This window comes from Grus americana, chromosome Z (genome assembly GCF_028858705.1).
Source record: "Grus americana isolate bGruAme1 chromosome Z, bGruAme1.mat, whole genome shotgun sequence".
NCBI lineage: Eukaryota > Metazoa > Chordata > Aves > Gruiformes > Gruidae > Grus > Grus americana.
This window is the reverse complement of record NC_072891.1, coordinates 79,506,980-79,523,095: the sequence shown is the minus strand read 5'-3', so window position 1 is coordinate 79,523,095 and position 16,116 is coordinate 79,506,980. Positions and strand designations below refer to the sequence as shown.

Below are 16,116 nucleotides of genomic sequence, written 5' to 3'. Positions count from 1 at the left end.
CAGGGAGCAAAGCCCAAGCCAAAGACAATACTGCAGTACTCAAGTGAAAAGAGACACCTGAATGCCGTAATCAGAAGGAAAAAAAATCTTAGACATATTACAGGGGAACAAGTAACAGACCCACCTGCAGACTAAACAAAGCAGTGCATGATGGAGGTTGTGTCAAAATTGCCTCCCAGATTACAGACCCAAACTAATAGGAGAAAGACATTATGCTCTACAAACAGAATAAAGTGAAAAATCTGTGGGCATAGACAAGAGGAAATCATGATTTTAGATTGTTGGCCAGACACCAAACAAGGCATGTAAAAAACCCAGAACAGTGCAGAATTGCAGACTTGGGTGAAATGATACTTTCTATTGAAAGTGAAATACTTGCGATCAGTGAGTTTTTTACATGGTGTCAAAGAATGCTACAGAATAAAATAGTACATAAAGAAGGCAAGTGGAAAATAACATAAAGAGGAGCACTGGGGCACTCTTAAGGGCTTTTTCAATGAATCAGAAGTGTGTTTTTCAATGAATCAGAAAAGGGGCACATGAGAAGAGCAAAAACAACCAAAAGGGAAAGGAGCCTCAAAAAATGATCTCAAGAAGATCGCCAGTACAGGCAAACTTTTAAAACAGTAAATATGTTAAGGAGGATGGGTACTGTCGAGCTTGGAGTACAAAACACAGTGTTCTCCTGAAAAAAAAATGTATATTTTTTGAAGGCAAGAATGTTTTCTTCGTTTTCTAGAAAGAAGGAAACTAAAACTGTTAAAAGATTTTCCTCCAGCCAGGACAGCACTTGCAAACAGATGTTACTAGTGGTATGGGAACAGAACAGTTTGTTCTGAACCTGTTTCTGTAACCTACTTTTAACTTACTCTTCGCTTTTGAAGGAAGGCTCTCCACCAAAACTGACCTCCAGTTCAGTGTCCTTGAATAGTACTTTTGTAGTCATTATATCTGTCCTTGAATAGTACTTTCTAGATACTAATTTTTATGGACAATATCTGTCATAACATTGGCAATAGGAGTATTTCATTTACCACCTGAAACAGCACCATGCTAGAAACGAATGAACATGAAACCATGCTTCACATTTAAATACATTTGCTGCCATGATTTTTAAATTACCAAAAGGGAAAGTTTGTGACTTGTAACACAAATCTACACCACAAGTTAAAATATTTGTTTTTTAAAGCTTACTCAGGTTGGCACACACCACCATTGAATCCAAACGGTTAGGCAAAATCTTTACAAAAAGATGGATGAGTCTAACTTCATTTACATCAGTGGTAAAATACCTATTGATTAAGGCTAGGATTCCCACCCCCCCCAAGCATACAATCTAACTAAACTGGCTTTGTGCTAACTTAATTAAAACTCCATTGTATGAACAAATCATACAAACAGCTAAGTAATTCTACTACAGTAGCATTTAGCTTTGCTTACTGCTTATTTCATTAATGTCCATGCCTAACTTAGACATGAAGAACTTTAAAACCAGGACCAAATCTTCCACTTCCACTGCAAACTGCTTTCTTGGGCATAGCTCAAACTGCTGCTCTTAGGCAGCTCTTAAAACATCTCTGCTGCTGCTTCAGTCATTTATTAACTTACTGTAAAATCTGCTTCATTCTTCCTATTGCGAGACCCTGTTCACAACCACATATAAACATGTGAAACTATTTTCTCCACTGTCTGCAGAATAAGCAACCTTTTCACATTTTAAGTTTTATGCAGTACAGTGATAGTGATAAGGCCACTTGCCATTATGTATTTTATTTGCACTTTCATTTCTGACTCAAAACTCTTTACAACTATTTTACATTAATCCACAGAAATAATTTCTACCATAATGAAGTACTCCTTAGGCTTAAGCAGTAGCTCTTGGTGACCATCAACCAGATTAAAACACTAAAACCTTTCTGGTGACTTATTTAACTCTTGTTTCTGATAAAAACAAATTTAGAACAGCAGCACCCTGCCACTCAGTTGTTTTTTCCTTCTGTGATGGGTGTTCCTTTGATGTAAATTTGGCTGTGAAAACATACACAATACGAAAATAGAAGCATCAGTATATAGTGTGAATGACATAGATGAGCCTGGACATAGCTGTGGTGGCAACGAGAACAGGAAGAGGGAAGCACGGCATTTCATAAGGAGGAAATATGTACATTATGTATGTTTTATTTCTGTAGAATAAAGGCAAAGAGACATGTACACCACTATATAATATTCGTATTTGGACTCTGTATGTTTAAAAAAAAAAAAATTATACAAATTGGAGGAAAGCACACAGATGCTTTCAACTCTGTCAACATAACCAGGCACTAAACCAGATTATGACTGCTCTCATAAAGCTGCAGTGGTTTATCTAGACTAAATTTTTTAATACATATATTTTTTAATAACCATCAGCACACTCTTTGTGCTGGAGGAGACCAAGGACATCACCTTGGTTGCTCAGTGCAACATTCTAATACGCAATATCCAAAACTAAATCATCCCCCAAGTTACTCAGACAACCCCTGGTGCAGTTCTTACATGACATGGGCATGCAATGAGCAGAAAGGCCCTTCTCTTCTCTTCTCTGCTCCTAACCACTCCAAGCTGTACACTTCCTGGGACTATTGTTTTTTTCTCTCCCGTCTGTACCCCGTTTTTATAAATTCAGTGGGTTTCTGCTGCATTATAAGTACACAAAGAGATGAAGAGCCTTCTTGAAACACAAGATCTAGTTCCCATGGTTTTAGTCAGAAAGGTCTTCAAAAAATTATAGAAATGAAAGCTTTCCCATCTAACAGATGATTCTCACCAGGAGTTATTAGAAAAAAGCAGACAAAGAATGAAATTACCACGTAATGGACCATAACCAAAATATAATACTTTAGACCACTCAATATGCATTAAAATAAAATTACTGCCTGTACAAAAGCAATTATATAAAAACAGGAGCCTAGCTAAAAGCCCAAGAAAACAGCATGTTAGAACCACTTAAATGAATATTAAATATTTCAGGGCCCTCTAGTGGTTAAATATTTGATACAAGAAAATCCATGAAGAACTCGTTTTGAAATAAGGCTACTGAAATGTACTGAAGTAATGTGGGTTTTTTACCACTCCCATGTAATTAAGGATATTGAGGGTGGAGAGCTGCCCAGTAAATTACCAGAAATGGGAAAAAACCTACAAACTAATATCTGTTCAGAAAATCAGCTAATGTGTCGTATTTTTTGTTCATAATAGAAATGAGAAGTTACTAACATTTTCAGCTGTGCAGAACCAAAAAAAAGAGAAAAAGAAGAAAAACAGAAAAAAATGCCATCGCTCTCTCAAACCTGCATCAGAATTAACCCTTAACGCACAACTAAAATACCTGTTTCCGAAAAACGTACTTGCTTTGTCAGTTTAGTACATCATTTTACCTTGCCCTGACTTCCACAAAACTGCCAGTGCACAACACCAGCAACAAAAAACCCCAAAACAAACAAAAATAAGAATTGTTAATCTCCATCATGGTATATTTAGAAGTATTTTGGGCATACTTCTATAGAATTGATTTGCAAAAGAGAACATTATCAAAGTAAAACGATTAGCAAGGCAAAAATGTATATCTGTTGGCAATTGGAAGAGGTTTGTTACTTCCTCATCTGGTATTTTTCTGCCCAAGTCTTAACAAGCCATTTTACTGCAAGGAAATACATTGATATTGCTTGCTTAGTACTTCTAATTAGAGTTGACCTTTCAACTCTTTATGGCTTTGCAGTCCATACATAAGCTAAGGGAACAGAAGAGCCTAGTATGACAAGCGCACACTACAAGCGTAAGCATCACAACACCACTGAACAATGATGAATACACCACTTTCACAAGCCACATTTTCCTAAGATGCCTAACACCAAATCAGATATTTTCAGTTCTTCCTCTCATACATACATACGCTTGAAGGCTTAATAGCTGAGTACAGCAATATTTGTGCAAGCTCCTGTAGCTTCTCATGAGATGACTGCCTACCCATCACTTCATGTCAACTTTTTTTTTTTTTTTTTTTTAATAAAAGGAGACAAAAAAGGTTTACACTAGCAGGTGGGGAAAGGAATGCCTGTGGAGCAGACTGATTAAGCAGCTCAGCCATCTGGAGCATTAAAGGAAGCTACAAGATGATCTTGGGCAGAATTTATGAAAAGTAGTCAAGGAAGAGAGTTGACTGTCTTGTCAGGAGGCTACCTTCCATGTCACCATGATGCATTTGTCTATCTTTACCATATGGGAGGGTAATGATACTTGTATCTTCCCTCCAGTACAAAACTTTGCCTATGTAATACATTCATTTCTATTTGGCTTTATTTAGCTCCAGTTTTGTTAACACACAAAAAAATACTATCCCTTCTGACTTCTATTCAAAATAGAAATGCAAAGCTCTAAGCTAGGTCTCTACAGCCCAGAGCCACATGGTTTTAAAAAAAAAAAAGGTGAGAAACTGGTATTTTCTTACAAAAATTGCATGTGCAAGATTTCACAAGTTCACTACATATGTTCAGAGGATTGTTTTATCCTTCATCTATCATCCTACAAATTACATCCTATTCTGTCTTTATTCCACAGAAAACATGTGACAAATTTACTCTTGAACTACACAAAGAGAACTCAAAATATAGAGACAATCAGTCACAATACTTCCAAGTCTGTATCCAAGTTCAAGATAGTGCAATAGGACAAAAAGAATGAAATACCACTTGCAGAGGTTTTCTATACTGATCTACATTAATAAAAAAATTTTCATGCCTTTTAAAGATCTTAAGACTATGACAAACAAGAAAAACAGCCAAATAACACCACTTTCAGATCCCAAAGATAAACTCTGAAATAAATTCAACAGATCACATGATAGGGAGTATGGGAGCAAGACCATCTAAATGAAAACACCAAATGTTTAGGTGCATGAATCTTTCACAGGCCTGATACAGAAGCCATGAATGTCAGTCTAAATACTACATCAGAATGAGTGCCTAGAACTCAGTGGGGTTTGGGGAATTTTCAACCCAGCAGCAAACTACAGCCATTATCAAATGGGTCCTTACAGAACTACACATCCATGCCTGCTTCTGCATCTAAATGATATCAATAGCTATGCTGTAATTAAAAAGGAAAAAAAAAAAAAACAAACAACAAAATCCCATAGAACATACCTCATGGAGGTTATACTGTTAATGAGCTTTTCAGATTGATCTGACAAGCTAGATGGAAGTATTATTTCAACTGGCTGCAGGCGCAAAACCCGACTCTCTAATTCTAAGCGAGATGCACAGTCCCGAAAACTGTCAAAAATTACTTCTCCGGTAGTTGGTTGAATTGCCTGCAATTAAACAAAAAAAAATGTATATATGTATTGAATATTTAAATTTTCAGAGACAGTTTCAGTGACTCAAATTGTTAAGCCAGAAAGAAAATTTATGGTGTATAGCACAAAATTATATAGCACCCACACGCTTAGTGAAAGTGAGAGACCAAAAAATATAATTGTGTTTTTCAAATCTATGATATGGTAACGACTTCAAAAGACTACCACAATTTTGTCTTGATAAATGATAACAATACCTTAAAAATGTAAATGTGCTTTTGTTATCATCAGTCCATCACTGCTCAACTTTTATGACTAGGCAAATCTATATAATTGGAAGTTTATGGAAGGTACATGCAATTCAGCCCAGAAACTAAGTGTCATCCTAGCACATGCTTTTGTTTTTCTCTCCCAGCTGCAGCATGACATTCAAATACAAGCACAATCAAGATGCTTTTAAACTAATGAATTACCAGCAGACTGGGCTTCAGTTATCACTGTGTTTTGCCAGTTAAACAATCCTGGTTTTAATCTTCACCATAAAAGGGAATACGTAGCTGAAGTGTAAACAGTAAGAAAGCATCACTCTCTTCCTCTAAAGAACAGTATTTTAACAGTAAAGAAGTGCTCACAAGCTTTAAAATATTGACCCTAAAAATGTTTAAAGTTAGTAAAGCATCTGAACTAATGATTTCCCTGTATTTGGTTAAAACACAGCTATGTTTCCAAGTGATATGGCAGCAAAAACAGTATCAGAATATTCAACTACCAACTCCAGACCTTTTCTGTAGTTTTCAAATATAAAGTCATCACAAGTCACAGACAGATGACATCTTACCTAAACTGCATCTTGTTACAATTAAAAAAAAAAAATCTAAAAGAACAATTACGAATTTAAGAAGATAACCACCCACCTCTCAAAAAAACCTCAACAAAACAACCCCTCAAAAAACCCCACACGAACCCTAAATTACTGATTCCCCTGTGAAACTAACTTACCATAATGCCTATAACAATGTCACCTTTCTTCCTGTCTTTTAGGTTTTCTCCATTTTCACAGATACAGAGGAGGTAGTTATCAGGGACACCTGTTGTCACCTCTTCAACATCTACAGAATCATGTAGCTTCAGCAAAGGGTTCACATGTAACAAATGTTAAAAAAAAATAGTACACAGATTTTGGTGGATTATTCACCTTCTAGATCTAAGTCCTTCTCAACTAGATTTAGTGTTGGGCCTTCTCGACTAAAGGTCAACTTGACTTTTATTAGTTTGACTCCTACTATAATTTTAATGAATTTCAGATGACTGTCAGCAGTTGTCTTTGCAGGACAGGCAGTTACACGATGCACAGATTTCATCAGCTCATCCAAAAGCCATCTTTGACTATGTCTGTGGGTCTCCCCGTTCAAGCAAGAGCAGCTATGTCAAAAGTTAAACCAGCAGCTGATTATGCACACGGGCTGCTCCACCTTGTCATTTTGACTTCATATCCAGAAACCACATGTACTTACCAGAAAAAAGTAAATGCACTAGGTATGCAGCCTGAAAAGCAGGCAATACCCTGAGCTAAACAAAAGTCTATACCTTAACAGAAGCATTAGGTTAGTTGCATGGAAAACTTGCTGTATATCTGTCCACCAGGTTGGGTCATACTGCTGAGCCTGCTTTCATTGAGTTTGCCAACCATTACAAGAGAGTAAGTACACTAGAAGTTTTCCAACAAAATCTCAGGAGTGTGTTATCTGCTTCCCTGATCTACTCCTTAAATCCAACCTCACAGATTTAACAATCTTTTTAGCTCTTGGTATCTAGTAAGTACTAGTTTGAGAAATTAAAGAAAAAAAAGGTAGTTAAAGCAGGAAATAGGAAAACAAAAACTGGGAGGAAAGAAATTATGAAGATAACTTCACTGGTTAAAAGCTGTTTCTATCTTGTTTTTGCATTTTCTTTGTTACAACAGTCGGGAGTTAATTACCTAACTAGTTTTTAAGAGTCCATTGATTTTATCACCTTCTTGTCACTTAAAGCAAATTGTTGACACCAAACAGTCAATTCGTCTTCCTTCACACCCTCCTGAATCACTAATGCTATGCATTCTCAATCTGATGAAAACAAGACCTACAGAACACCGTAGACTTGGGAAATCCACTCTCTGACTTCAGAAAGCAATTACAGCAAACACAAGCTCTGCTGTTTCACAACAAACCTAAAGCCCTGAAGAGATTAAATTCTTTATAAAGCCAACATGATTTTTTACCACAACATAAAATTAAAGGAACTTTATTTCCTACTACCACTCTTACGTCAGGCATTAGCTACTCATTTTCCATCTAGGTGATAATACCAGAATCACGGCCTCTTGTACACCAAAGATTAGAGTCTGAAACCAAATTTGCTTGAAAAGGATATCTTCTCCAATAAGCGTAGACTTCGTGTAGAGAGCAGTCAGTTTCCGGCTGAAGAGAGAGCTTTTATTTTCCCCAGCAGCCTTCAGTGCTGCAGTTTCCATTTGTTTTATTACTCCAACCTACAGGCACACAGACAAGAAACAAAGTTAGCTCTTTGATAATAAATTACTACTCTTTTTTAATTTTATAAATTTGGTGACCTTTTAAGATGTACAAACAGCAAATGCATCATTAAAGCTGAGCAGGAAGGGCAGAGGCTAGCATCAATCCTACTAATGAGACTATAAGGCACTGTGTTTCCTTACACTCTATCCACTTCTAACTCCCCTCTCAATGTCTGCCCCAGTGCTTTCTATTTGGAAACAATTTAGCTAGAGTTCACCACTTGCCAGACAATGGTTCCTGCAATCAATTTAAATTCATCAAGTTCTTTTCTCATAGGAAGAAGAAAAAGAGGTACCAACAGAAAGCCACAGAATTACAGGGGTCAACAGGAAGGAAAGGAGAGAAAAAAATATGGGCTGGGATAAGGAAAACAAGGATGTGAGAAAGAATAAAACAGAGCAAACATATAAATTCCTCTTTATCAAATGCAAAGACTTGATAAAAAACTGGGAGAAAAAATTGTTCTAGAATTGTTCTAGAAAGCATCAGGATACTTTTCTGTAAAATGGAGGAAGCTCGAATCTACTTAAATTTCACAACTTTCACCAGAATAGAGAAATTGAAACAAAGTTAGACATATTAATTGCAAAAACAGGTGATAATGTTTCCCACTTTTCAGCTGAAATAAGACTCTGGTACAGTAAGTGCAAGTTATTTCAGTGCTATTCTATACTTAACGTCATTTAATAAAAGCCAGGGATAACCTTATATCCTTTTGCTACAAGTCGCCGCACATGGACAAATAGTCTGTGACTCGGTATACTGGCAGTCATAAAGTTATGATCCTGATGACAATAAATGTTCAGTTCTTTAGCTGCAATCTGCAAAGTACAAGAAGAAGAGTCATCCAATAATGCAAAATGCAATACGGGAGCTCATCTCTGTGACAACACAGATGGACAATTAAAAGAAGGAAAACGTTCAAGGAAAAACCCCAGAAAGCTGAGCCCCTCCACCTTCCTGTCCCAGCATGTTGTCTTATACAGGGGCTTCAACGTTGCAGACTTCACATGTCAGATTATTACACTGCACCTTGATCTTTACCATGGTGAGGCAAATGACCTACACAGTACACAGATTCTGCAACACTGCTCAACAAAGGGTCAAATAATTTTCACAACACTAAAAATGCAGAAAGAATGGAGTTATTTTAACTGCAGTTATAAAGATGGAATTAAGCTAACTAAACAATTAAAATACTGAAAAATCAACAACCAACAGTGGAAACTAAATGCTTCATAGAAAAAGAGTAACAACACTTGCTAAAATGTGACCTTATAATATATGATTTGTATTTAATTTTTTGTCCCTTGGCAAAAAGGTAGGTGTTCACCAACTAGGGAAAGTGGTCTTAAGCAGGAACAGCAAACACTGAATTGTTTGCCTGGATAGTATATTTTTATTTCTGGACTGTGAGTACACAGTGAAAGCAAACTAGTAGACAAATTACACAGTACAAATTTGATCAGGAAAAATCAGTAACTTATCAAAGTTTCTCACTGGTCTTAAGTATTGGAATAGCACAGATCAAAGGTTAAACTAGTAGCAATGATTTTGGGACAGATAATGAAAAAACCCCATTGTGAACCATTTATGAAACATCACTTTAAAATTATGTTCATTGCAAGTCCTTTCCAGCTCCTACAGATCTGGCATGTGTATGTGATGCATCTGAACATGCATTCAAGATGGTCTCCGCATCAAGGCTAAACTGTCTATATTCATCTACTTTTACACCACTTGCTCCACTATCTTCCAAACTGAAATACTCCTAGTGAAGTTTTGGTTCTCTGAAAGGAAAGTGTTTCAGCTTTAACTCTGACAAGTAATTATTCTATGATCTCACCTTAAGTTCTCAATATGCAGGATAGCAAGCACTACCATATGATTACAAAATAATAAATGCTACTTTGGTAAAAAGTGTATGCGTAATGGATAGTCTTCAATTTAAGCATGCAGAGATTTTTCATCTTGATTTCAAGTATTAAAAAAACCCACAGAATTTATGCCTCCCAGAAACCTTCCTCTGGAAATGGCCATAGACCTAGTAAGACACTAACATAATGCAAGTATCTTTCCATAACTGTGGCAAAAATTACCTCTGCATCTTCTCCAAAGAAGCGATATTTGTATCCACATTCCACACATAAAACAGCATCTTTATACTGTTTCTTCATTTCTATGAATTGAAGTTCTAGTGGAGTGTAAATGGTTTTGGTTCTCTTATTAAGATTTGTATCTGAAGTATTCTGAGTATTTTCAGAAGACTTAAGACATGCAGAAAACTGACTAAGATCACAGTGTAACTCCTCCTGTAAATAAAAGATGGAAAAGTATAGTTAGGAATCATCAATCGCCCCTGCAGACCTTGACTCACACTGACCATAGAGCTGAAGACAGTTCTTGCAGTAAACAGCCCCCAAAACTGCAGCAAAACTATTAAAGTAGGATATACAGAATACAGTCTATTTGGAATTCAAAGGAATTAAAAAGTCATGAAAGTCTAAGACTTTGCATCAATTACTTGACTTGCCTTACAACAGTACATAGACATTTCAGCTGAAATCAGATCTGTACTGTATCACAAGCTCTCAAAACATATCGAGAGACACGCAAGCTGCAAAGACTGGGCAGTCTAAACTGGCCAGATACAAAAATAAGGATGAATTACCACTTCAATTTACTGATGAGAAACTACAGCACAGAGAGATTAATGATGTTCCAAAAATCCACATTAAATCAAGAAATAAACCAATTCAATACAAGTCTCAGTTCACTGTCTCAAGCACCAAAACTGTCTTTCTTCTCCAGCCTGCCCTTCCTACATAAGCTCAGCAACCTCCCAAAATAATTTATTATTGAACATAGAAAATCTATATCACAGTTTCTAAAACCCTTGACAGTTAAGGCTTTGAGCCCACTCTCTCTGTGGTTTATCATTCACAATGACATTATGTAGCTTATGCTAGCCAAGCAACTTCAGCTCTACAGCTTTGTTTTGTTCTGTATTGTAAGAAGGGTGATGGATTCAGTCTTTTAGAAGTGCAGTGAACAACGGTGATAAGATGCGCTTCACTTACAGCAAAGTTCCTCCTCACCTATCACAGCATCACAATATCAAGTATTTTATCATAAAATAAGTTAAAAAAAATACAAAATTTTTAAAGCCTATGAGTATACAAAACACAATTCATCAGGCTGTGCTGCGAGTTTCTGTATCTGCAAATAAACCCGGTAAACTTCAATTTCTAACAACTGTCCCATCTAGATTACAAGGAACGAAGTCAACAGACTGTTTATAAGCAATGGTAACTCAGAAGAAACACAGATATAGTACAAATCATATACTTTGGGTCATGGGAATGTACAAAGAATGCAGTCAGAAAGCAATGGGAAAAAAGAACACTTAGCTGTATTGTTAACTGTGAATTGCAAAATTCTTAGAATTGCACACAATCAAGGGATGACCCATTTGACAAGCAGACAACAGCACAAGGCTGTACCATGCCTAGAACTCAGATAGTCCCAGGAGCTTAGATGCCTCTACCACAAAATCCTCAGCCCAAGGATTCAGTGGTCTTTGATCCAAGGCCTGTGCAAGCCTTGGAGTAAAAGAACTAAAAACACACATGGAAGTTAAATTGTTGAGATGGTAGTAAGTTAACAGCTCAAGGAATTTAGAGGAAAATTACTCACATAAAAAGATTATAACTCTAAGAAAAAAGCAAGATGCAGACATCTAAGATGAGCAATTCCAAGGAAGGCAGGCCAGCCCTTCCCCACTTATCTAGCCAGCACAGATTCAGTAAATGTCTTACAGAGAAAGACGATAGTAATGTTTTGTCAAGTCGGTCATGAGTCCTCAATATCTACTGAGTACACTAAGAAAGAAATAATTGCTCTTTACTTTTACTTTGCTTGCAGAGTTTCTCTGCACATGGTTAAAGCTGACTTTCTTCGTGATCTAAGAGGGGAGAGTTAAGAGCTGTTATATTCTCACAGACAATCTGTGATCAACTGGACCCAAGTGCTATTTGGCAAAAAGCATCTAAGTATATGAATATGCAGTGGCAGTACTGCTATAAAAAGCACGCTGTTGTTAGTGCGTTGGAAACCAACTTTGGAATAGGAGGGTAGAAAACAGCACCAGCAGATACATGCAACATTAACACATCTGTTCAAAGATAAAGAGAAACCTGAATTTCTACAGAAACAACCATCTTAGGCCCACAGCTTGGTGGAGGGTGAGTTGCACGTGCCTTCGCTCACCAAACATGCGCTTCTACTGCAGTTAACTGTGACATGAACATTTCTAATTGGCAACCTATGCCAGGCACATGCTGCCTCCAGTGCAACAGAAGAGAAAGTCACTAAGATAAAAGAAAAAATACTCCCCATGCATGTTTCACATACATGCATGTGTGAAACACATACCTGTCATAATTTCAGCATCTAGAATTGGTTCTCAAACATCTTAGAGACATGCTAAAGTATGACTTATAGCTTAAACTAGCAGAGGCAGCATCTGGTGTCAATGCAACTGGATGGACAAAGGGTCAGAAATTAACAAGTTCCAGACAGACAAGGGTTTCTAAAAGAAGGACAGAGAAGGAATCACTTTTCTGTGTTCTCCAACTAACCCCACCCACATAATCTCAATCCCTTATCACAATAGAAATCTCTTGCCACAAGCTGTTTGCTTCACTATTCTTATTTTGATCTCATGTTCACACAACCCAGACACCCTAGTTTAAGTTCATGACCTTCAGACATATACATATAACATATACAACCTTTCATACAATCTCTTTCCTTCAAAAAGCCAGACACAAAGCTGTATTAAAGAACAGTTGAGTCCCAATGCAACAACACCAAGTAAACCATGAGATGCCTTTTAGGACCTGAATACTTCAAAACTGAGCAACGTGAGCCCAAAAAACAACCAATTAACTAATGTTAATTAGCCCCATAGTAAAATGAGAAGCAAGGTAGTACTATATTCTTATCAACTTCTATCATAGGTATCATGATAATTCTTCAAGGAAGCTACCCATATCTTCTGCAGATGAAAAAAAAACAGTGAAATCTTCAGTAGTTAGATTTATTAGCAACTGGATTAAGCTACATCTCAATAATAATTCTAAATCATATTTTTGCAAAGAAAGCCTGTTAGGAATTTTACAGCCTGTATCAAAACTGATAGAACTGAAAGAAAGCTGAGCAAAGGGCCACACAGAACATTTGTTATGATATTATAGGTTCATTCACAATCACAAGATACACTGCCAGTGTTTCTGCTCTCTCATTACTGCTTTTTTCAATGATATCACTGAGGAACTGTAAGAGGCATTCTGCTCACTATGCGAAGAGTTCCAGGAAAACATCTGCGGAGACCAGTGACGAGTGGCATTCCTGAGGGGTTGGTATTGTGATCAGCACTGTTTAACATCTTTGTTGGCAACATGGGCAGTGGGATCGAGTGCACCCTCAGTAAGTTTGCTGATGACACCAAGCTGTGTGGTGCAGTCAACACGCTGGAGGGAAGGGATGCCATGCAGAGGAACCTTGACAGGCTTGAGAGGTGGGCCTGTGCAAACCACATGAAGTTCAACAAGACCAAGCACAAGGTCCTGCACATGGGTCAGGGCAATCCCAAGCACAGCTACAGGCTGGGTGGAGAATGGATTGAAAGCAGCCCTGAGGAGAAGGACTTGGGGGTGTTGGTGGACGAGAAGCTCAACATGAGCCGGCAATGTGCGTTTGCACCCCAGAAAGCCAACTGTATACTGGGCTGCATCAGAAGAAGCATGACCAGCAGGTCGAGGAAGGTGATTCTCCCCCTCTGCTCTCGTGAGAACCCACCTGGAGTACTGTGTCTAGCTCTGGGGGCCCTGGTACAAGAAAGACATGGACCTACCAGAGTGAGTCCAGAGGAGGGCCACGAAGATGATCAGAGGGCTGGAGCACCTCTCCTGTGAAGACAGGCTGAAAGAGTTGGGCTTGTTCAGCCTGGAGAAGAGAAAGCTCTGGGGAGACCTTATAGCAGCACTCCAGTACCTAAAGGGGCCTACAGGAAAGCTGGAGAGGGACTGTTTACAAGGGCATGGAGTGACAGGACAAGGGGCAATGGCCTTAAGCTGAAGGAGGGTCGATTTAGATTAGAAATTTTTCCCTGTGAGGGTGGTGAGGCACTGGCACAGGTTGCCCAGAGAAGCTTTGGATGCCCCCTCCCTGGAAGTGTTCAAGGCCAGGTTGGATGGGGCTTTGGGCACCCTGGTCTAGTGGAGGGTGTCCCCGCCCATGGCAGGGGGGCTGGAACCAGATGGGCTTTGAGGTCCCTTCCAACCCAAACCATTCGATGATTCTATGATCTGTACAGAAACACGGGTCTATTGGGCACTGCTGTACTATTTCATGACAGAACACAAAAACCACAAAAGGAATCTTGTGCGAAAGCTTGCTTTTTTAAACCATAAAAAGTAATTTACACAGCACTGGACCAAAACTCTACATACCTTCTGGGCAACCTTTGGGCTAGCGTCCCATGACTGAAGAGGATTTTTCAAATCTGAACTTCTCCCAATAATACTCGGACACTTTTCCAAAATCAGAGATTGTCTCTCTGGAAAACTATCCTCCCGGATTCTGTTACACTGCTGGTCTGAATCACTGCAGAATTCTCTCAGTCTGTCTAGAGTTTGCAAACATACACGGGACTTTTCACACTTCGGATGTTCTTCTTCAATAAAAATACACAACAAAAGCATATTAGCTATTTATTTTCTAAAACAGAATGTTTATTAGAATTACATCAGTAAACAGAGAATGCAATCATTTTGCTCTGTCTCTCTTTCCCCTACATTCCTTCTCCTCTCCTTTGCATTTCTGTCACATGCCTGACAGAATTGCACATGTAATCGTGGTTAACTTCCCCGAAAAATCAATACTCTTCACTTGTATGCTTCTTCATACATAGGAAAAGAAGCACAATTATTTTCTGTACTGATAAGTGCAAAGCCACAAAATTAGCCAAGAATACTGGAAAACAAATGATACTTTTTCAATACAGTTTTTAAGCAGACAGTGTTGCTAGTTGATGATGTCTTAATATACTTCAAACCATCACACCCACAAAACTGAATATAATTCTCTTTAAAAAAAATATAGAGGCTAATTCTTATCAATGAAGTGTAAGTGTAATGAACTTTATATTCACTGATTTTTCTATTAGCATCGTGAATTTGTTAAATTATTGGTTAAAAGACAGATGGAACACAGGCATTTTCAATGCAATTAAGAGGCTTACATTTCACAGTTAGGAGCACCACATTAGAACTATTTACTTTGAGATAGCCTTTAGGTGTCCCAGTCACAGGCCAGACACCACCAGCCTTCAGGTGTCAGTCATGCTTCAGTCTAAGTCTAAAAGACAGACTGTTAAACCAACACAAAAAGGTATTGTTGCAGCATTTCTGCCTGGGCATCTGGACTGCAATGACTGAACAACCTGTTAAAGTTGAGACAACTGAAGGGGATTTGCAGAGTACCTCTGGAGCAAGGCTCAAATACCTAGCTTCTGAGCCACAGAAAAGTGCTTTAACAGTATAGCTAGTGTGCTTATAATGGCTCTTCAGAAATGTGTCTCACACTCAAGAGACAGTTCCTAAACTATCCAACAATTTTTTTTACATTGGGCAATGAAAAACTATTTATTGGGTATAAATGCTTGAAGGTTCGTTTATAGTCAACTCACTTTTATCCTGAGTCTTCAGTGGGTTACAGATGTCTTCTAGAGTAATTTGTCGTGCCTTGGTTTTCTTTTCACAGGGTTCATTGCTTTCGGTTGATGTTCTCCTTTTTGTGCCAAATTCAGAAGCCTGAAACATAAATTAAACAAAGAAGTTCAGCTACTTTTTCTCTTAGGCATCTCTGTGAAAGACAATAATGCATCCAAGCATGTGATAAAGAGATAATGTAAAATTAACGTACAATACATGAAATCCCTCACTATTTTACCTATCTACATTGTTGTGTTGATGACATAGTTCTAACATTCCAGGCAACAAGAGGGAGAGAAGTAGTGCACTCTGTGAACAAGTTGGCTGTTGTGCTAGAAAAGAAACACCTGCAGCTACCATGGCTTCAAAAGACAGCTTGGAGCTACCTCTGTGGCAGAGAACTGAACCAGCACTTAATAGACTTTCCCAT

At 38.0% G+C, this 16,116-nt stretch overlaps 1 protein-coding gene across 3 annotated transcripts in view; it reads right to left on the bottom strand.

Moving 5' to 3' along the window:
* The window catches only part of MSH3 (mutS homolog 3), a 122,951-nt gene that overhangs the window by 105,243 nt on the left and 1,592 nt on the right, over positions 1-16,116 (bottom strand). For 2 of the 3 annotated variants that reach the window (XM_054809559.1, XM_054809558.1), the window contains exons 2-8: positions 15,662-15,785; positions 14,424-14,647; positions 10,008-10,220; positions 8,613-8,729; positions 7,745-7,862; positions 6,332-6,477; positions 5,181-5,347 (exon numbers count right to left, since the gene is read on the bottom strand). In XM_054809559.1, coding sequence (XP_054665534.1) covers positions 5,181-5,347; positions 6,332-6,477; positions 7,745-7,862; positions 8,613-8,729; positions 10,008-10,220; positions 14,424-14,647; positions 15,662-15,785 — 1,109 coding nt within the window. Of the gene's footprint in view, positions 1-5,180; positions 5,348-6,331; positions 6,478-7,744; positions 7,863-8,612; positions 8,730-10,007; positions 10,221-14,423; positions 14,648-15,661; positions 15,786-16,116 lie in introns of those variants that run through there. The other variant, XM_054809560.1, reaches the window with a different exon arrangement.